This window comes from Podarcis filfolensis (genome assembly GCF_964270895.1).
Source record: "Podarcis filfolensis genome assembly, chromosome: 14".
Classification (NCBI taxonomy): domain Eukaryota; kingdom Metazoa; phylum Chordata; class Lepidosauria; order Squamata; family Lacertidae; genus Podarcis; species Podarcis filfolensis.
In genome coordinates, this window is record NC_139616.1 from 44189630 (window position 1) to 44211366 (window position 21737).

Consider the following 21737-nt stretch of genomic DNA (forward strand, 5'->3'; position numbering starts at 1 on the left):
AATCACAAAACACTTTAAAAAAGGATTCTAAAAGCAGTTAGAATAATTCTCTGAGCCAGTGATCTCAGGGTTGCCAGGAACAGTGTCCTTCAGTCATCAAATGCCTGAATGAACAGTACTTGTAGCTTATTTAAGTTTGTGACTCCCCATTTTATTTTCCTCGAATAAACTTGTTGATCCCGTTAAACAGGAAAATGAAGAGTGATAAATGGAAACAGCGCCGAAAGAAGCCATTATGCAGATTGACATGAGAAAATTTCCAAGAATTCCAGGATTCCCTTGAGCAGAGCTTGAAAAGACTCTGGGAGCTGCCTGGTTCTTTCCCAAACTACAGCCTTCAATTGAAGCAAGTGGAAGCTCCCATTCTTGGGTACGAAAGCTGCTCATTCATCCCTGAGCCTACCGACCAGGAAGAGGTACAAGCAAACGGGAGGAATGCCCAAAGGTTGGAGTTGGGCAGCCTAGCTGTGAAACCTCAGTGGCTGCCACATTTAAATCCATTCCACACATTACACAGCAGTAAAGCCTGGCTCACCCACCAGCATATCCTTGACAGGGGACGCCAGTCAATCGTGTGTGAAAACAGATGTAAGCTGCATTCACACTTTTATGTTTCTTTAGGTGTACACTTGAGGCGCATCCTTTTAGCAACATGACCTTCTTCCTTTTCCTTTTTTAAAAAGATGAGAGGTGGTCCTTTAAGAACCAGTGCCACCCCTGCCACTTAAAACTGAACGGGGGCTGGGGGCGGGAAATGAAGGAAATTTATTTTTACAAAGCGCATTTCACTTTATGAAATGGGAGAACTATATATTCCAACTCAGCTCCTTGGGTGGGGCTATGGGATATGAAAGCAACCAGTGTGGTGTAGTTGCTAAGAGCAGTGGACTCGTAATCTGGTGAACTGGGCTAGCTTCCCGGCTCCTCCACATGCAGCTGCTGGGTGACCTTGGGCTAGTCACACTTCTCTGAAGTCTCTCAGCCCCACTCACCTCACCGGGTGTTTGTTGTGGGGGAGGAAGGGAAAAGGAGATTGTTAGCCACTTTGAGACTCCTTAGGGTAGTGAAAGGCGGGATATCAAGTCCAAACTCTTCTTCTTCATCATCATCATCCAGTGCTCTGCTGGAGTCCCAAATTGACACCTGTTCAGTTGGGGAAGTTTCCAACCCTGCATTGTGCCTCCCAACTGTGGCTAGTTGTGGGAGCTCCCAAAATGCACTCTGAATATCTTGGCAGCTCAGAGCTCTGCATGAAGGCCCCAGATTCCATTCAGGGAACTCAGGTTGAAAAGGATGAGGAGCAGCTGGTGATGGAAAACGTGGCCTCCCTCTGCCTGAGACCCTGTAGAAACGGGGCTGAATAGACCGAGAGTCTAGACTTGATGTAAGATAATGTTTTGCTTCATTGGCACCCCTAGTGACTTCCAGCATTCACTAGGAACAGTGTTCCACCAAAACAGCCTATGCAGGTGCTGGCTATTCCATTCAGGCAAATGGGGCACTGCCCCACCATCCTTAGCCAGTCCCCGCCTGCCAGCTTCCTCCTCTTTCATACCCATGTATATAGAACTCAGCAGGGAGGAGGAGGATGGGGCCAGAACTAGAATGAGCTGGCTTTGTCTGCCATCGGCTCTGGTGCCACCTACTGTTGGGCTCCCACCTTCCAGTCCCAATAGGCACCAGCACCCACTGGGGACCTACAGCAGAGGAGGGGAACATTGTTAAGACCAAGGGTCACGTTCCCTTATGGGCAGACTTCTGGGAGCTGCATGCCAGTGGTGAGTGGGGCTGAAGAAAAAGAGGGTGCAACTAGATGCAAAGGTGAGTGCAGCAACAGAAGCGGTTCTTGCACCATGGATTGCATTCCAGCTATGAAAAACACACAGGCCCTCTCTGTCCTCCATCCAGGTAAGGAAGAGGCATTATCACAATTAAAGGATGCATTCCCACAGGCAAACACAGTCCAGGGGAGCATGCAGCAGGGCCAGGAAGGGGCATGGCCTGGGGAGAGAGGAACGCGATCCTTGCAGGGCCACATTCAGCCCCTAGCCTGCCCCTTGCTTATGGCTAAATACAATAAAAAGTGATTTGCCTCCCTACAAGGCAGTGTTGTGCATTCAGGTAAGTTACAGGCGTATCCTGCTGAATGCAGCCTGCTGAACCCCCTGAAGAGTCCCAAAGGAATGTCACAGGAGTAGCTTAACAATGATTAGCTGCCCGGAGCCAAAATGACCAGGAAACATGATGAGATGACCGAGCTTGTGCAACTCCTGTGATTCCAGAGAATGGCAGGGTACAGGACTCAGGTTCCTGGGAATGTCAGCTGCTGCTGCTGCTGCTTTTTAAACTTGTTTGTAGGTCATAGGACTATGAACACATGCCTGAAAAGCACATGGGCAAGACTGCACTGGCTGGGGCTTATGGGAGTTATAGTTCCGAACATCTGGAGGGCAGCAGGTCAGAGAAGGCTTCTACAAAGCATGCCAAGTTGCTATTTTCATAAGAGGGGGTGGGTGGGGAGAAGAGGAGCACATCACGCCTCATCCAGACTTATGACTCAGTCTCCACTTCCTCCATAGCTTACAGCTGCTCTACGAGGAATCTGCGCCAAGGGATATCCCGCGTCCTTTGTAGACTGAGATGCAGATGCCCTGCCAGCAACATGGGCATGAACTGTAGGGCAGTCCTTGCTCCGCTAGCTTTTGAATACTTCAAGGAATTGAGAACACCAGCTCTTTCAGGGACCACCGGGAGGTAGTGAGGAGCAGCAGGAGTCTGTTGGTTTACTGTCATCACACTCCCCCCCCCCCGCACCCTTCCTGGAGCCATTAACATAAGTGACAGAGTTGAGCAGCGTTTAGATTGCCAGCTCCTTGCAGCAGGGACCTGCCCCCCTGCAGTTTGCAAAGCACTACGTTCATTAATAGCAATAATGATAGCAACTGGGGTTGGCAGAATGGAAGAGGTGGAGAGGTGGGACCAACGGACACAATCTACTTCCTGCAAAGCATTCTACAAACGCCACACGGAAATGAACAAGCGGGTGGAAAGGATTAGATTTGTCATCACAGCCAGCAAGATATCTTCAGCCAGTCAATTCAACCACTTGTGTTAGTGTGATGCCACTTTGGGTTTTAAAACACACACACATAAGCACACAGGAAGCTACCTTATACAATAGATTATTTTGACCCTTCACTTCCCACTTAGCCCCAGCGCTATCTTGCAAAATACATATGTTCAAGCTTTGCTAAGTCTTCATTAGACAGAAAAAATCTGGCAGCTGCAGGGCAGCCAGCCAATGTGGCCATCCTTTGACATGCCCTTGTCATGCCAGTGGCCTAGGCAATAGAGCCAGGAACAAGTTTTAGGTCCTTCTTAAGAGCACTTTGATTCAAATTAGGAGAAGGTGTTTTCTTACTATGCATGGTATGGAGAAAAGTGCAGTGAGAAAGGCTCTTCTCCCTCTCATAGAACTCTAGATCTCATGGATACCTGCTGAATGCTGGAAGAATCGGGACAGACAAAAGAAAGTACCTCTTCACGGAGGATAAAATTATCAATGGGGGGATTGGGGAGAGTGCTATTAAGCTCAGATTCTGCTCCTGGGCTTCCCAGAGGCAATGGCTGGCCCCTGTGAGAGCAGGATGCTAGGTGGGTCTTTAACTTGATCCAAGAGGTTCTCACGTTCTTAAGTATGCATAGCTAAAAGTAAAGCAGGGCTTTACAAGTTGGTAAATGCCAAACCTGCAAGCACAAACTGAGCATGGGAGATGCTAAAGCATGATCAAGAAGGTCACTCCCTTCTGCTCCAGTGACTTCACATGAGAGGTTTCACGGCAGATGTTTTTAGATAAAAACCATGAGAAAACCAACCATTTCAGAGATCCAGACCTACACCACGTGTTTGGTGTTGCACAGAATATGATTGTTCAGAGATCACAAGAACTGCTTCCCTGATTCTCCGAATCCTGCCCAATCCATCCAGGAATGCTTCACAATGAAGTGTCATGGCTCCAGGGTTGTGGACTAGGCAGACACTGGCGAATCTGCTCCCTATTAAGGCATTGTTTATTCATATATCAACAACTTGCAAAAAAAATTGCTTTCTTTCTTTCTTTTTTATATATAAAAAAGCCAAAACCATTGTAGAGGTATTAACTCAGAGGATATGCTCAATGGCGCCTGGTGGTTTATGAAAGCCAACCCAGACTCTAAACTATCCCAGATTGGAATAAACTTTGCGGTGCAGTTATAGACAGTGGTGCTTGTTCTTTTTCTTAAGAAAATATGTATTTGTTTTTGGGTATGGTCTGAATCCCAGAACTCACAACAAATGGGCTGAAAAAAGGGGCTGAGAAAAGGAGCTTTAAAAGACCACATAATTGGGTAGGGTGCGGGAGAGGAAGAGGAATCAGTTGCAATTAAATACTTCCTTACTACTTCACTTTACATATTCTGAAATGGATTAAATTTCCAAGAGATTTTCAAAGGAACCACTCTTTGCCTGGTTTCACAGTTCTGCAAAAGTGCAAAACGCTCATCTACAGCAGGTGTGGCTGACCCAGAAAGCGACAAAAAGAGATGCAGGAGGGAAATTTTGTCCTTGTGCATGGCAGTGCTTGGTTCTGAATTGCACAAAAGCCTTCCTCATTTAGGATGAAGTCACAGCTAATTCTTATCTAAGAGGAAGCGACAAGCTCAGTATATATTTTATGGCGCCTCATTTAACCTTGCATGTGATGTAATAACCAGCCAGGGGCTTTCCAAACATCTCTTGTTTCAAGAAAACCTACATACAAGCTGCATCTCAGTCAATACCGAACATCTGAATGAATGCCAAGTTTAGATGTTGGGAAAGGCAATAAAACAGAGTACAATGTCAGAGAACAAGTGAGGATAACGTGAAGCTCACGAGCTTGCAGGTTCGGTCTGTAGGAAGAGCTGGGAGGCAAGTGCCACCACCGCCAGCAGGAAGCAAAGGAGACGAAGGCCACACAGGAGGTGAGGGAAAAGGCTCAGTGAGCTTGCTAGGAAGTTGTTCGGGTTCAGCGTTTGCCTGCAAGGTGATGTTTTCAGGACCAACAATTCTCTCTTAGGGCAGCGGTGACCAACTTTTATAGGAAGTATGTCAAATGCAAAAGTGCCACCTTGGAGGGCATCACAATGCAATTCTCTACACTCAAGTTGCATTCCATACAAATTTAACTGGTGCTTGGCTGCAGCTCTGTTCCAGATCAATTCCAGCCTTTTTCTTCTGCCTGCAACTCTCTCTGCTTGCCTCCACCCCTCTTCTCTCCTCCTGTTGGTGGAGGAGTGAGGAAAGCAGCAGAGACATAGGGAGGGCCTCCCCCCACCCCATGCCAGCTAGTAGCCAGGTGTTGTTGTTTTTTAAAAAAGTCATTTGGGGCTATATGCAACCTTTGAAAACATGAGCTGCCTCTGGAATGTTACCCCTGAATGTGATGCAACTGGACCGCAGTCTAATGAGCTGGGCAGGCAGGCATACGTATGGGAACTGACTCTACGCCAGGCATGTGACCATGGTGGTGCCACACATGTCTTCCAGCCTCTGCCACCCATGATTTACAACAGCCTTCCCCAACCTAGTGCCCTCCATATGTTTTGGTCTACAACTCCCATCTTCCCAGATGACAGGTTGCCTTGGGGCTGATGGGAGTTGTAGCATCTGGGAGGACACCAGCTTGGGGAAGGCTTATCTATGAGTCTTAATAAAAAGAGTTTGAAGAGGGCGGGGGGCAGTTTAAAGCAATGCAGTGTTTGAGCACCCAGTTTATCCTTAAATACTCCTAGCCATGTATTATTTTAAGATACTGACATCCTCCCCATGAAAATTTGGCACAAGAAACAGGCTTACCTCCCCCCCCAACAAGTAATCAATCCTTACTTTTTGTAGCCATGAGCTCCTCCTACATCTGCCTGTGCATCCCCAGTGATGAGCCATAAAAGCAATAAAGAGATGGAGATGAGCAAGACACATGAAATGCATGAAACTGAAAACGTCACCAGAAGCATCATGGGGGAGAGTTGTCTACTCTGACTGACAGTGGCTCTTTGGGGCAAGGCGGGTGGGTTGTTCTAGGGGCAGGGGAGGGTCTCTCCCATGAACTGCTACCCGAGGCCCTTTTTTAAGCTATGAAGCCCAAGACTGAGTCTGCAACCTTCTGCAAGGGTGCTTTACCAGTCAGCCAGAGGCATTTATCCCACCGCTGCAGCTGCCCAGTACTTAGGGCACACAAGAATGGTCTGGGTTGCTTAATGATCTCACTAACTGGCAGTAGCTCCAGCAAAAGTTTCCCCACTCCATCCACCTGCTACTGGATCCTTTAAAAAGAAAGGATGTAAGAACAACTGGAGATGCCAGGGCTTAACCTGGGACCCTTCTGCATGCAAAGGATTTTGCTCTGCCACTGAGCTCTGACCCCTGTACAAATGTGCAAGGTGGCATCAACTTCGAGGAAGAATGAGAAAGTAAATGGAGGCCTTTCCGTATCGCAAACAACCACTGACCCTGACCTAAAATTAGGAATCTTGGGAAATTCCGTCGCAAATGGAAATTCCCGCAATTTGTATGTTTGTGCAAGGTCATGAACGGCAATCATGCAAGAAAATACAAGTGGCATTTGCTATTGTCGGGGCAGGGAGTTTAGTCTGCAAACTAAAATAAGTATGGTAAAATAATTATGGTAAATATTTATGTTACAGTAAGCCTGCAACTTACACGCATTTAACTTAGGTGCATTCATGTTTATGTGCTGTTGCGGGGGGAGGGGGAGAAAAAAAAATACTTCGGCAATCCCACCTGACATTAAATTCAATGTATTTTGACTATTCTTGATTTTCGCTTTATGTTACCCTGCGTAATTGCATGCTTATTTTCTGCGTGAGTTTTTGACATGTCTGTTCCACTGAAATGCATCAAAATTAAATATGTAAATCCTTGCATAGCGAGACAAACGGCGTAGGTTTTGGTGGAAGCTGAACAGAAACAGCAATGAACCGAGGACAAGACAGGACAGAAATTGCTGCTGCCTTACAACCCTGCACAAGACAACAGGCATCTCTGGAGAAATTAGAAGACAAACTTGAACCCCTGCAAGAACAAGCGGGGGAAACCACAGGGTCCATCTTGCCCAGAATTGTCTGCACTGACTGGCAGAGGCCCTCCCCCAGCCCCACCTGGAAGACGACCCTCCCTAGATTTAAGATCCTCAATCCTTATTCCCAGTGAGTTGTGACTGAAGTATTTCAGAAATGATGGGTCAATGGAAACTTTGCCATCATTACTTGAAGAGAGATGCAAAATCTATTATTATTATTTTATTAAAAAATATTGGCAACAGGAAACAGCACCTGGGCCTGCCAGAAAAGACCATCCTTTTAAAAACCACAGTTTCTCTGAAGCAGTCAAACAAACATGTTGTTTAGGAAGACCTTGGGAGCACAAAAAGCATCAGTGTACATTAGTTCACGATGGCTGACAGAAAGATAGATATGGGTCGATATGGGGGAAATCACCATGTTGCTTCAAGAGGCCACGAGATCAGGCGGAGCAGGCTGGCGAGAAGGGTAGATTAAATCATCATCATCATCGGACAACTGAAGAATGCCAAATATGCTCAGAGGTAAGCCTAAAAATGCTATACTGCCAGAGTCACAGGAAGAGGCTGTTCTGCTTCTCCCTCACTTGAGGCTATTGAGAATCTATTTTGGACACAGAATCAGAGCTTGACTAAGGGAGAACAAAGCAGGTTTGCTAAATGATAAGTCTACTCAAGTTACTCGCTCACAAACTGCCCCTAGCTCTCCTGCCCACACTTAACTGGTTGCCAGTTTGTTTCTGGACCCAGTTCAAGGTGCTCACAGTGACGCACCTCTTCGCCCTGGCTCCTGATACTTGGAATCGTAGAATTGTAGAGTTGGAAGGGACCCTGAGGATCATCTAGTCCAACTCTCTGTGATGCAGGAATATGCAGCTGGGGTCAAATATGCAGTACAGGGATCAAAACTGCAGCCTTGGCGTTATCCGCACCACGCTCTAACCAACTGAGCTACCTAGGGAGGTGTGTATTTTTATACCCACCTTATTTCTGTTCTGTGGAACTGTTCTGCTTATTCTTTATCATTGTTATCTGTTCTACTTTCTAAAATATCTATGATTATACTGCAACCCGTCCTGGGACCTTATGGCTAAAGCCAGGTAAGAAATCTAATGAATAAAATAAGTAACTCAGCCAGTCACTTGTGCCATGTCAAGAATCTAAAAGAAACAACCACACTCCCTTCCTAAATCTGCATCTGCTTCCATGTCTAGTCATTTTCTGGAGAAAATTCTTACTCGCCCTAGGGGAGCGGCTGTGCAGTCAGCTGCTCTTACGAAGCCTAGTGGAAAGTTTGCGGTGGTTAATAAAACAATACGTTTCAGCCTCAACTCTTCATGCTCTGCATCTCCAGGGGGCTGTGCACAGGCCACAATCCAGGGGTGTGCAGAAGGCAAGAAATTCAGTTTCCTGAAAATTTTGTGAAAAAATTGAATACAAGCAAGCTTCCCACCCTCATGGCTGAGAAGACGTGTAAAACACTTTCTGGTGGGCAGCACTTGTTGAAATCTTAGGAGCCAAACAGGGAGGCAAGAGCACGGATTCCAGTGGTCAGGGGTAGAACTACTGCCCATTGCACACCTACATGCTCTCTCCCTTGGCTATTAAAATGGAAATAAAATCATGCAAAACAGTAACCAAGTGGGTGGGTGAGTGGAGAGAGAGCTGTGTCATTTTAAATTTGCACTGGGTTAATATAGTTACAGAATTTAGCTTTTCTTAGCACAGAATTCCCATACAGATATCGCCTTCCTTGCAAAACACACACATGCCACCTACTAAGTTGAAGGCCTCGTGCTTTTGAGCACCCAAGAGGGAAGCAGGGCTGCTGGTGGTCAGCCGGCCCAGGAATGTTAACACATTTTCCAGAACAGCACAGAATTTGCAAGAGCAATGCTGGCTTGAGCTTGGAAAAGAAGGGAAGGGAGCCAAAATGGCTTCTTGCCTTTCTGCTTTCCTTTTTCTTAAAAATCATAGGGGGGGAGGGGAGAGCCCTTGGGGGCCTCCGCATTCCTGCTGATTGCCAAATTGTCTTTTCGACATTACTAGAGAGGATGCTAGCTCAGGACACTCCACACCCAGAGCAGGCAGATAAATCGGAGAGTATCCAAAACCAAACCCCTCAGTCCCCAGAGCTAGACTGTTACGGTAATTTGGGCAGAGAGTTCCAGGAGGCCTGGTACGCCTGAACTTTGAAAAGGTTCAACAAACATCTACGCTCAAGTCGCAACTCTTATATATCTATCTCCACTAATGCAACCTTCTCTGCAAATGGGAAGACGCTGGGCTCTTGGGGAAGTGCAGTCAGATAATTAAGGCTGCCCTCCCCACAGTGATTGGGCTCTTTAAACTTGGGAATAATAATAATCATCATCATCAGTGCATTTTTCTGGGGTGACGCAGGGGGATGCATACCCCTAAACATTTTGTGAATCTAAGTTTGGCCTCACTGAGGGGCAGTATTTCAATATGAGTAGGAAAATGAGAGTACCCCTAAACATTTTTTTTAAAAAAAGCACTGGTAATAATAATATAGTCAGGGCTGCCAACTTTGGAAGCCATGAATACCCTGTGCCACCTCAATTCAGTTTGGGCAAAATGGTGATGCCAACTGTGCCAAGAGATCTTCTGTGGGTCTAGCTCTAAGATTTAGTGACCTGAAAACAGGCATTTCTGCTGTTGCCCCGCTCTGCTGAATTGTTGTTGATTAATAATAATAATAATAATAATAACAATAACAATAAGAAGAAGAAGAAGAAGATTATGATGATGCCCTTCCTTGGCCATACTTGAAACAACAGCCACCTGTTGCTTCAGACTTCTTCCAAATACTCTGCTTTTTCCCAGACCCGCAAGACTGGACTCTGATTTATGCAAATGAATCTTCTGCATCTGCCTTATTGGTTTCCTCTCTCCCCATGCTTGTAAATTGTTTGCACTGATTTTAATATTGCATTTTAATATTGCTGCAATCCATCTGGGGTTCTTATGGTGAAAGGTGGGTACGAAATTCGAAAACAATCACCCAACTCACTAGGTTGCCTAGTGAGTTTTCAGCATCATAACCACATCATTAACTTTGGAATGCTATTAGTGACCTACCTTTCAGGGCTGTTATCTGATGCATGGGATGTGCTTTGAAAATGTATGGAAAAGGGCAACGTAATTGTTGATTGGATCATCCAAGATGAGCCAGTTTCTCATCAGAATAAGCCACATAAAATTGGGAATGAGCAAGGAAAGCGCAACTCACACTTCCATCCCCAACCAGCCGTCTCCAAAGCATACCAGTCAGTGACCCATAAGAAGAAAAAAAGCATTTGTTTTCTACCTTAAAAACCCATGCCTTGAAGAGCAACTGCTTTCTTTGAAAATGTGCGATTCACTTGCCTGGTCTTATTTTGGAATAGCCACAGGCTCACAAGTACATTAAGCTCTCAGGGTAGGGAGGAATATCAGTCCAAATAATAATGAATCAGATCAATGTGGGTGTCTTTGTGACTCAATAGGGTGGAAACACTCCGTTCCCCTCAAGCACCCGAGGTCTATCCTCAAACACCTTGCATTCTGAGCATTAAAACACAGGCAGCATTTTTTCCATGAATAGATGCGCAATGATTGTGAACATTTGTATGATCTTCTCTCTCTCATGAGGCGCAGTTCTGAGGTCACGCCACAATCCAAGCAGTGATTCCTGGCAAAGGTACAAGCTGCAAATTTATCTAACAACTTACAGGAAGGCAAATGGGAATCTTTAGACAACAGGGTACCAGTAACAGGAGGCTTAGTTTCAACCAAGAACTGGAAGCGAACTAAGCCTCGAGAGCAGGAAGTTCAAACCTCAGAACAAAGCACTTGTGCATTTTCAACGTTTTCAAACAATATACGGCAAGGAGGAAACAGCTTTGGTTCTATTAGCACCACACACTGATGAGCGGAATGACAACACCTGGATTAACAAAACATGAAAGCACACGCTGCAAAACTTTTGAAGCTCCTTTCTCACCATTAACCATGCAAAGACGAAGGGCCCTGCCTTGTGCGGCACGTGATTTAAAGCAGGGGTAGCCACGGCGGTACCTCCCGATGTTTTCGGCCTCCCACTCCCACCAGCCCCTTCGAGCACGGCCAGTAGTCAGGGATGACAAGATCTACAGCAACCCTGCTGGCTACCCCTGGTTTAGAGGGCAAAAGCCGTCCAAAGGCAAAAGCAATTCGTCTTCCAAACTACCCCTTCTTGGAATGGTAAGCAACATTTTGCAAGAAGGTAAATCTCTCAGTGGCAGGAGGAGGGATTGGTTTGAGCAAGTGAGCATGGGGTTTCAAAAATAGCTTGGAACTGGGTGTTTGCTGAGCAATGGAGGGAGGGACCCCCCCCAAAAAATAGCATCAAAGAGCTCTTGGAGGAAATAAAGAAGGAACGAGAAAAATAAGGAAAGTAGAGGTATAAGATGCATCCAGAACCAATAGGTAATACACACACACACACACACACACACACACACAGGAAAATAGGAAGCTTTCACTCCATCTTAGGGACATAGGAAGCTGTCTCATACTGAACCATTGGTTCACCTAGCTCAGTACTGTCTGCACTGACTGGCAGCAGCTCTCCAGGGTTTCAGGCAGCAAGTCTCTGCCTGTCCTACCTGGAGATGCCAGAGGGTGTACCTGGGACCTTTCCCCTGGAAGGCATGTGCTCCACCACTGAGCTAGGCGCCTTCCCGAAAATGCATTAGTTTTGTACTTGATTAGTCAACACTGCTAGTTTGATGGGAGGAATTAATCACTGACCGGATTGGTTTGCATTAGTTCTTTCAAGCAGGGCTGTAAAGAGTTGGCAGTTTCCCCCCAGGAAGCATTTAGGATCCGAAGAGCCCCATGTGTATTTTACAAGGCGAGGTTGGTAACGAGTGGGACTGGAACCACCAAAATTCGGCAGGGAGAGAGAGGGCTGCTGTCCTCTTTGAAGCTGCCACTTGCTGCTATCTCATTCATAAACTTTTTTTTCCCCAACCCTGGTTGCCCAAGCCCAGAGGAAGGCAGTCATCAATGACATCCAGATTTATTCATTTTTTAAAAAAGATTCTCGTTCACAGGGCTCTTTTAAAAGGCACTGCAAGGCTTTTAAGCTGAAAGAAGCTTCCCAACAATCCTGTGACTTGGCTCTATTAAGGTATCAACAATCATTTCTGAACAAGGGATGGAAGGCTGCCAAAGAGGTTTTCATTCATACATCTACCAGTGCCTATATTTCTGAAGTGACGCGTTCCTCTTGGGAATACCCACTGCGCCTATCAGGGAGGCAGTGGGTGGGGATAATAACAAACCCCAACAGAAAAATATTGAGCAGCCAGAACAAACCTCAGCTTCCCCAGTCTGCAAAGCCCTCCTGCCTCCCATCTATGGCTACTAGGGAGCATTGCAGGCAGCAGGCAGGCACAAGTCGTCAGTGGTTGGCTGGGGCGAGGACAGGGGACAAAGGCTCTGCCATGTCTTTCTCTTGGGCTCTGCCAGCCACCACCATTCTGTGTTCTCCGTCTCTCTGCCCGATGCCTTCCAGACCCTCCTGGGCGTTCAGATTGGCAGAGAGGGCCTTCTTGGTAGTTCTGCACAACCCCCAGAAGTTCAAGAGGTGCTGCCAGCCCTGGAGATGGCATTCTCTGCGGGGGGCCCTAAGCTGAGAGATTCCCTTCCCAAATGGGTACATTTGGGACTTTCATTTTATGGCTTCCATGGTATGCTGAATAGGGCCTTCGATGCTCGAGACATACAGGCAACTCCCGTTTTAGGCGCAACCGGTATGTGCGCAGAAACGTCATAAAGGCGTCACTGAAACATCACTAACGGGCCAGAATGGGGGCAGGAAGGGGTGGAGCAAGGCATTTGCAGACTTCTTCATAGGGTTTCCAATTCCATGCAATTCCACACACGTGCACAAGGACCCAGAATGCAACTCCTGTGCAAGCAGGGAGTTGCCTGTATATTTTTAGGCCCCACTCTATTCCCTTTGACTGGCATTTGTTTTATTAATTGGTTTTATTGCTGTGGTTTTTTTTAATCGTGGTCGAGGGCATGTATGAAATTTAAAATAAAATAATAGTAATAATAGTCATAGGGACGCGGGTAGCACTGTGGGTTAAACCACAGAGCCTAGGACTTCCCGATCAGAAAGTCGGTTTGAATCCCCGCGACGGGGTGAGCTCCCGTTGCTCGGTCCCTGCTCCTGCCAACCTAGCAGTTCAAAAGCACGTCAAAGTGCAAGTAGATAAATAGGTATCGCTCTGGCGGGAAGGTAAACGGCATTTCCGTGCGCTGCTCTGGTTCACCAGAAGCGGCTTAGTCATGCTGGTCACATGACCCGGAAGCTGTACGCCGGCTCCCTCGGCCAGTAAAGCGAGATGAGCGCCGCAACCCTAGAGTCGGCCACGACTGGACCTAATGGTTAGGGGTCCCTTTAGCTTTTAATAATAGGCATGGTACTGATAATAATAATTTCCAACTCCTGTTCTCCCATCACTACCATCTTTTAGTTACCTCCACCGCTGCAGAAAGTATGCATCTGAATAACACTTCTTGGGAATCACAAGTGGGGGAAAGCTGTTTTTCTCAGGTCCCGGTCATGGGTTTTCCACAAGCATCCATTTGGCCACTGTGAGAACAGGATGCTCAGCTCCATGGCCTTTTGGCTTGACCCAGCAGGCTTCTTATTACGTTCTTACGAAATCAATTAAGGCCAAAGACTGTTTGAAATTTGGAAGAGGGGTTTCAGGCTGTCCCCCTCTCTCCCTGGGCTGGGAGTTTTCCAGTGGCAGATGGGATGGAGGAAAGAAGGGAAGGTTTGTGCGTTCTCTTAAGTCTGCAAGGATACCTTCAGCAAAGGTGGCGTCTGTGCGTGTGCCCTTCCCCTGCTGCATTGTAGGCAATAACTTCTGCAAGAATAGTTCTGGAAGTCACATCCCGGGGACACAAGATGCTGTTGGAATAGGCCCTAGAATTCCTGCTTAAGTGATGCCCCCCTCCCACTCCCTCGGCTCTCAAAACAAGAAATTTAACGGCAGGCAATTAGACCTTATCACTTTACTCTAATTGCCTATTAAATCTCACATAAAAATGCACTGCGGTGCTGACTCTCAGAAGAGTTCATTCACTGACAAGAATGGGAGGGGAGCCCAAGGGGGGCATCTCCTGGTCTCTTGCGCTAAATGCCAGCTTGGTCCTCTGCATTCAATCATCTTGACAGCACCAACTTTTAACATCCAAGAATGCAGCAATGTGGAAGGTTCTAAGTTGGGTTGTGTATGTGGTGGTTTTGGGTGTTTTTACAGGTTTTCTCTCCTGTTGCAGATTATTTTTACTGCTTCCAGGAACAGACTTGTCTTGTAGATGTAGATGTCTTGTAGAACATCTTCTAGTAGTTTTTGGATAGCTGATCTTTGCCACCTTCATTGTGGCTCACCAGGAAGACGCAGAAGGCTCGGAATAGGGTTCTCCCAACGCCGCTGCAACTTCCAGACTGGTGCAGCAGAATCTCCCAAATAAGAGCTGGCTCCTGGGGAACAGTCTGATAAAGGACCCCTGGACAGTTAAGTCCAGTCCTATGGGGTTTGGTACTCATCTTGCTTCAGGCAGAGGTAGCCAGCATTGGTCCACAGACAGCTTTCCAGGCCATGCGGCCAGCATGACTAAACTGCTTCTGGAGCAATGGAACACAGTGATGGAAACCAGAGCACACGGAAACACTGTTTACCTTCCTGCCACAGCGGTACCTGTTTATCTACTTGCAGTGGTGTGCTTTCGAACTGCTAGGTTGGCAGGAGCTGGGACAGAGCCACAGGAGCTCACTCCATCACACAGATTTGAACCCCTGACCTTTTGATCGGCAAGCCCAAGAGGCTCAGTGGTTTAGACCACAGCGCCACAATCTGATGCTGTGTGGATGAAATATGCACAACATCACCCAGCAGCCTAGCTGGTGGTGGATCCATGAGGTGTAGGGCAAAGGTCCCAAGAGGAGGTCTCTGTAGCACCAGAGCAATGGGGGGGGGGTCTGCAGGACCAGAAACAGCTTGTAGGTAAGCACAGTTGTTGCTTCCTATCTGAGGAGGGGCCCATCAGCAGAGATCAATTTTTAAGAAGGGAGTGTGCCAGTTTGCAGCCTTGAACTGAAACCGCTGCTCGGTGGCTTTTGACTAATATAAAACATGGTTCAGAATCCTTCTCTGGAGGGAGATCTGCACCATGGTCCTCCTATAGGGTGTTAAGGCATCTTTTGTTTCCTTCAGCACAATTCTTCTTATCAGCTGCAAGCCTACAGAGGCAGGCTCTCCAAGGACAGATCCTGAACCATCTACACAGAGCCCCTTGTCTTTGGCAGTGCACTGCCCTAAGATCTGCCCCAGAAACTGGGAGCCTGTCCACTCAGCGCTTCCGTTCATGCACATCACCAGACAAGTCGCTTCCCAACAACCTCAGTATTAAGCATTGATCCTGATTTGTTTGCACAACGATTCTGAGAAGGATATATGACGGCAACTGTTGACCGAGGGTTCATTCTGGATTTCAGGATGACATCGCATCAAGCAATTCCTACCTCCCACTTTTCAGTGCATTTTTCTCTGTGTTTTCACAGGCTTTACTGTTTATTTTTTGGAAGCAGGTTTGTTGCACAAGCCTGCCAGATCTACTTTAACTGTGCAGCTGGAATTTGCTGGTAGATGACTGAATCCCACCCATAAAACAGCAACAGTCTGAAAGCAGCGGAACATACTGTATTTTCCATGTATAGGACGCCCCCTATTTTTTTAAATCCAAAATTAAGAAATTAAGTTGTTTAGCTTCTTTGGCGTGGGGGAGGTCACTTCCACCAATTGCTCACCCGCCTGCCCGCCACTGCTAATAGCTTGCCACAGCCACTGCCGATTGCACACCTTGCCTCAGCCACCAATTGACTGCCTGCTCACTGCCACCAACAGCCCACCCGCCCACTTGCCGCAGCCGCCAGTCGCCTGCCCACCTTGCCATAGCAGCCAATCGCCTGCCCAATTGCCGCAGCCACAGCCAATCGCCAGCAGGCCTTGCCACAGCCACCAATCACCTGCCCAATCGCTGCTGCCAATTTCCTGCTTGCTGCTGCCATTAATCGCATGTCCCCCCTCTGCATTCACTACGTGTGTATAAGACAACACCCAATTTTGCCTAATTTTTATTTATTTTTTTTAGCAAAAAGCATTGTCTTATACACAGAAAAATACGGTATTTCCCTTAAACGCTCCTTTCCCTGCACCACAGAGGACTGGCATTTCCATTTGTCTGAATGATGACGGCAATCCAAGTTCACGCTTACCCCCGTTGCTCTGCTTTGGCCTAAATGTACCTTTCTCTGACACTGAAAAAACTCCCGTTGACAATTTTTGCCAGGCAGCCAACGAAAGCGTTCCCTGTACGATTCAGTGGAATTTTGACTTGGTGCCGCTGCCCAGTTACAAAAACAGCAACGAAGACAGGCGGGAGATCAGTAAGGAAAGGCCGCAGTCAAGTGAGATGATGGTGTCAGGGTAAGGTATGTTCCAAAGCAAGCAACTCAAGACAGCCTCAGCCCATCTTCTGCTCTTTAATGGTGGCCTTGCACAAGAAAGGCAGAAAGAAAACTGGAGCCAGGTGACCTGTCTGTCTATTAACCTCTGCGTTTTACCCAGGCAGATCAATAAGTGCTTTGCTAAATACCACATTAATGCGCTGTTCGTTTATGATTGAGCCCAGACGGGTTCCAGGGTACTAGGAAAAATAAACCTCTGTTAACGCACGGACCACTTAGGCAGCTATTTCAGTTAACTTCAAAGGTGATTAGCACGCCGCAACCTAACACCATAAAGCCAAGCGTTATGAAACCTAGTGAAATGCAATGCTAATTGAGAAACAGGAATTGTTATTCTCGTGCACAAAAGACACAGAGAACATTCTGTCCGTGTCCGGCTTTTCTTCAGAAGAGCTTATTTGGATATCATGTAGAGATTGGGCAGTGCAAAGGTACTTCGACAAGCACCTGCCAGATGAATTATGGTGGCTTTTATAACTTCTGTGGAAGTCTTGTGCAACACTGCTGTGAACACAACAGGGTTCCTGTTCGCAATTAAAAAAAAAACAGGCCCAGCCACAGCCCTGTTCAAACTGCTTTCCTTTAAAAGCAACACCATCACAATTAATGAGAATGAGGATATTTTAAGTATCCCAGCCGGGCAGGCAGCTCAGTAAATTCTTGCGAAGTAGCAGATTTAGTTACATAATTTCCCCCCACCCCACCCCGCCAGTCTTCAAGACGCTATAAGTGTACTCCTCAGGGCAGGACAGCGGAACAATTTAAAATCATCGCATCATTAACAGCAGGGTTAAAGAGGGGCTCAGAACTGGCAACAATGTGTGGGCCAAATGGCCCCATCCCATGCTTAGGACCCACGGCTCAGTGGCAGAACACATGCTATGGCAGGCAGAATGTGTCATCGTTTTGCAGACAGTTGCAGACATCCCAACACTGTCCTATGCTTTCTGCAACTGGTCCCTGTCCCCAGCCTCCAATTTATAACCCAATATCTGCATTTTCTAATCTCTGCCTTTACCCAACCTCTTCCCCCCCACCCCCACCAATTTTATCCACTGCCCAATTCCTTTAATAAAAGCAATCTGTGCTTTTCACTGTTCCAAGTCTCTGGTACATATCAAATTTTCCACTCAGGCTTTTTCCTTTTTTTAAGAACGGTTATTTATTCTTCCCACTCTGCAGAATTCCTCCAACAATATCAACAGCGGGTTGTCTCGACTATCTCTTCCTCCAGAAAGGAAGCCAGATGTGTTGGTGTTGGTGATGGTGGGCGTGGTCACTTTTGGGAAGTTTCTTCCTTCGTGCCCCTGCTTGCAAAAGAGATTGACTCTCATGTAATCAATCTGCTCGGACCATGGCACGACTTCCTAAACCACACCTTCCCATATGGGGCGAAAGCATGCGCCATGTGGCATGGAGAGTCTTATGTGCAGGATTTTCCTTAAGCCAACACTTAGCTCTCACGCTTTTGAAAGGCTAATAGAGGAAACCTTTGAGCAAGTGCAGGGCAAAACACTTCGGCAATCAAACCAAGCCCCAGCTCGTTGCTTCTTACACGTTGGCAGGTGGCAAGTGGTTTGCGGAAAATGTCCTCGTGGGCCAAATTAGGACCTCTTCCACTTAGGACCACTTAGAGATTTTTGAAGTATTAAGACGTTTATCAATGCTTATAAATAAACCAATGGGCAGGACTACAGATCGGAGGTTACCCACCACTGGCTTAAGCCATGGTTTATCACTTTGGACATAACGCGGAAAACTTTGGTTTAACAAATGAGAAAAGTGCTCGGCTGCAGGAGGAGGAGGAGGATAGAGGTGCAAGTGTACTGTACCTTGCCTGTTTCCAGCCCTAAATCATGTTTTGTTGGGCCAGGCAGGTTAGGGTCTGGACCGGGCTGTTGACTGCTATCAGGGCTGTGCACAAGTGATGTGCAAATTAAAGTTGAAGTTCTGGGCCAGGACAAAAAACTGAGATCTGCCGCCTGCATCAGCTCTGCAAAGTTGCACAGCTTTCAGTTTGCATACATTTCGTCTGGTTTTGCTAGTCTCAAGGCAAAGGCAAAGAGACTGAAGACACCCACCCCACCTGCTACGACTTAGTTCACCAAAATCATGATTCAGCTGCTTCTCTGGCTTCTTTCAGCAAACACTGCCCACACATTTTCAAGCATATTTGTGAAGCCTTAAGAGCTGCTACCCCCCCCGCCCCAGGCTTCTTAAGAAGTCAATTTTTTTGCATCCAGTTATCATGCTCTGCGCTTTTTTCCATGGTTCCACTGTGTCACATCACTCATGGCTTCAGTTGACAGCTTAACCAGCTAGGTACGCTAATTTATCTCTCAAAGAGCACTTGCCAGCAGCGTAGACATTACGTTTGAAGCTGTCAGTCCCTTTCACCCAGGACTGAGAAGTACATGCCTTGGTTCAGAAAGCAGCAGTACAACTAAGCCTATATCAGAACTGCCCTCCTGCAGTGCCAAGTGGACACCATGCCACAACTCTCCTCTTCAAAAAGAAACTCTATAGAGAAAGGATCAGGAAAGATGGGTTTCGAAATCACAGAGGAAATAAAAGTCATGGGGAAAGCTGAGCTTCAAAAATGCAGGTGCCAAGTCACCAGTTGCAGCACTGGTGAGATGCACGCTGCAGGAAGGGGGGGAGGTCATCTCTGACCTTGGTGAAGGGTTAGCAGACCTGCTGCAGGTGGGGAACTGACAGACCACACTGTGGCTGGACAATGACACTTCCTGTTCCAGTTACACCGCAAATCTGAAGCAGAAGGTGGATCCGGGAGACCAAGTCTCCGATCTCTACAATTTGTGAAGACCACCGAATAACCACCAAATCTCAGCTCACATGGTTGTTGGGAGGATAAATATGGAGGAGGAAGAGCCATGTATATCACCTTGAGCTTACTGGAGACAGGGTGGAATACAAATGCAGGAATAAAAGTTAACAGCAATCTTGACTTTTATTGTTGGCTAATGCAACATTCCTCCTCCTAAAAAGAGCTGGAGTCACTTCTGCTGAAAGAAAGCAGTAGAAACTAACAGCGCACACAGCTCGCTACACATTGGATCTGGTGGGACAGAGGGCATCTTGACACCAGCACGTCTCTCGGCTCAAGGCAGGCCCTGAAACAGCAGCTGCACCTGAACGTAGCTCAAGTCTGTGATTCAGAGGTTTGCTGCAGGATCAACTTGTGGGATGTATGACACAGTAGGCCAGCAACTTAGGCGGGGGTTACATTCCCGGGATTGCGCCTAAAACCAAAATCATGTATAGTCAAAACCCGTTGGGTTCAATGGCAGGTGGGATTGCCAGAGTCATTTTTCCTGCCCCTTATGGCACACACATAAAGCTGAACGTGCACAAGTTAAATAAGTGCAAGTTGCCGGCTTACTCTCCTGCAGGTTTGGCCTGAAGAGTAAAGCCAATCACTGGGGAAAGGGGCGTGGGCTCCCTCTTCTCAGTCCCATATCCTTGAATAAATGTTTCTAGACCAGAACAGAAAGGGACCAGGCCTTCTCCTGAGGCGACCATGTATAAATCACTCCTCCAGGTGCCACCATAACTCAAGGTAGGGCTTCACTGGAAGCAATGCTGGCATTGAGACCGCTTCTGCAAAACAAGTCGGAACTTAAAGAGGAAGAGCCCTGCTGGGTCAGACCAAATTTAGTCCAGAGCTGCTCCCATAGTGGCCAACCAGTGGCCTCTGGAAATCCCACAAGCAGGACATCAGAAAATGCCCCTCTTCTGCTTGCAGTCCCCAGCGACAGAGGCATACAGCTTCCAATGCCAGCAGTCAGGACTGGTAGCCATCAATAGCCGCATGTTCCATTATTTTACCTAATTCCCTGCATCTTGTGGCAGTGAATTCCACAGTTCAGGTGTGCACTCCATCCTTTAGTCTGTCCTGAATCTCCCAGCTGCTTCATTTGATGGTCTTGGGCTCTTAACATCAAGAGAGAAGGATAAAACTTCTCTCTGTCCGCTTTCTCAATGCCATGCCTACCTAACAGCCTTTACAAAACTTTTACTCTGCCCAGGATGCAATACAGATTGGAAACACAGGAACTGTCACAGAATGATGCAAACCCAGGATCTATGCCAAACAACCCCACATACTCGTACACAATATAAAAAGAACGCCTATTATTATTATTATTATTATTATTATTTAAAGTATTTATGCACCCCTTTTCATCAGAAAAGATAATTAAGCAGCTTACAAAGTAAAAAAGTCTATGTAATATATTAAAGATTGAATACAGTGTGGGAAATGATCAACCTCCATAAATAATAAAATATATCAAACTCCAAAACAAAGAATTTCGTTCACTCAGTATAGTCGCTCAATATCCACATCTACTAACACGTGTCTGCACCTCAATTAACCTAAACACATTCACACACACACACACACACACACACACACACACACACAACAATGACACATCCCAGCCAGGAGGTTCAATGACCCTCTAGTTTCCTCCCAACACCAAAATTCTATTTGATTTATGATAAAAAATATTTATATCAGGGGAAAGAATATTTATATCCTGCATTTTAATATACAAATCCTTTCAAGGTAGTTTACAAATAATGTTAAGCTACTTTAAAAAAGTAATATAAACAAAATCAATGTTATAAAATGTCACCAGGATCCTTTCAACAGGGCAGTTGGTGATAAAAGCAGCCCTGCGTGGGAAAGGGATAGTGTCCTGGGTAAATACACAAATAATATATAAAGGCTGTACTGCAGCACTGGCAACCTAGCGCTATGAGGCTAAAATCAAATTTAATCTAGGACTATGCAATGTTTATGAAGCAATGCAGAAATGACAGTCCTTGCCCGGAATAGGAATTAAAAAACAAGACAGGAGGGAGGGGGAGTCACACAGTTATAAGGTGTCAATGGGACGGATGTCTAACAGTGCTATCCTAAGCATACTCCCCACCCCCCAAGCGCAAGTAAATGGGGCTAACTCCCGAGTAAATGTGGTTTGAGAGGTTAC

At 46.6% G+C, this 21737-nt stretch overlaps 2 protein-coding genes across 7 annotated transcripts in view; one reads left to right on the top strand and one right to left on the bottom strand.

The window, feature by feature from the left end:
- Positions 1-21737, top strand: part of LOC310749103 (myosin-11) — a 1537435-nt gene that overhangs the window by 289483 nt on the left and 1226215 nt on the right. The gene's annotated exons all lie outside the window — the stretch shown is intronic.
- Positions 1-21737, bottom strand: part of CLEC16A (C-type lectin domain containing 16A) — a 92090-nt gene that overhangs the window by 16636 nt on the left and 53717 nt on the right. The window contains exon 22 of one of the 6 annotated variants that reach the window (XM_083585607.1): positions 17856-18026. The exons of 4 other annotated variants lie outside the window; for them this stretch is intronic. In XM_083585607.1, the coding sequence (XP_083441733.1) occupies positions 17938-18026 (89 nt within the window). In that variant the 3' untranslated portion in view covers positions 17856-17937. Of the gene's footprint in view, positions 1-17855; positions 18030-21737 lie in introns of those variants that run through there. One more of the 6 variants, XM_083585606.1, reaches the window with a different exon arrangement.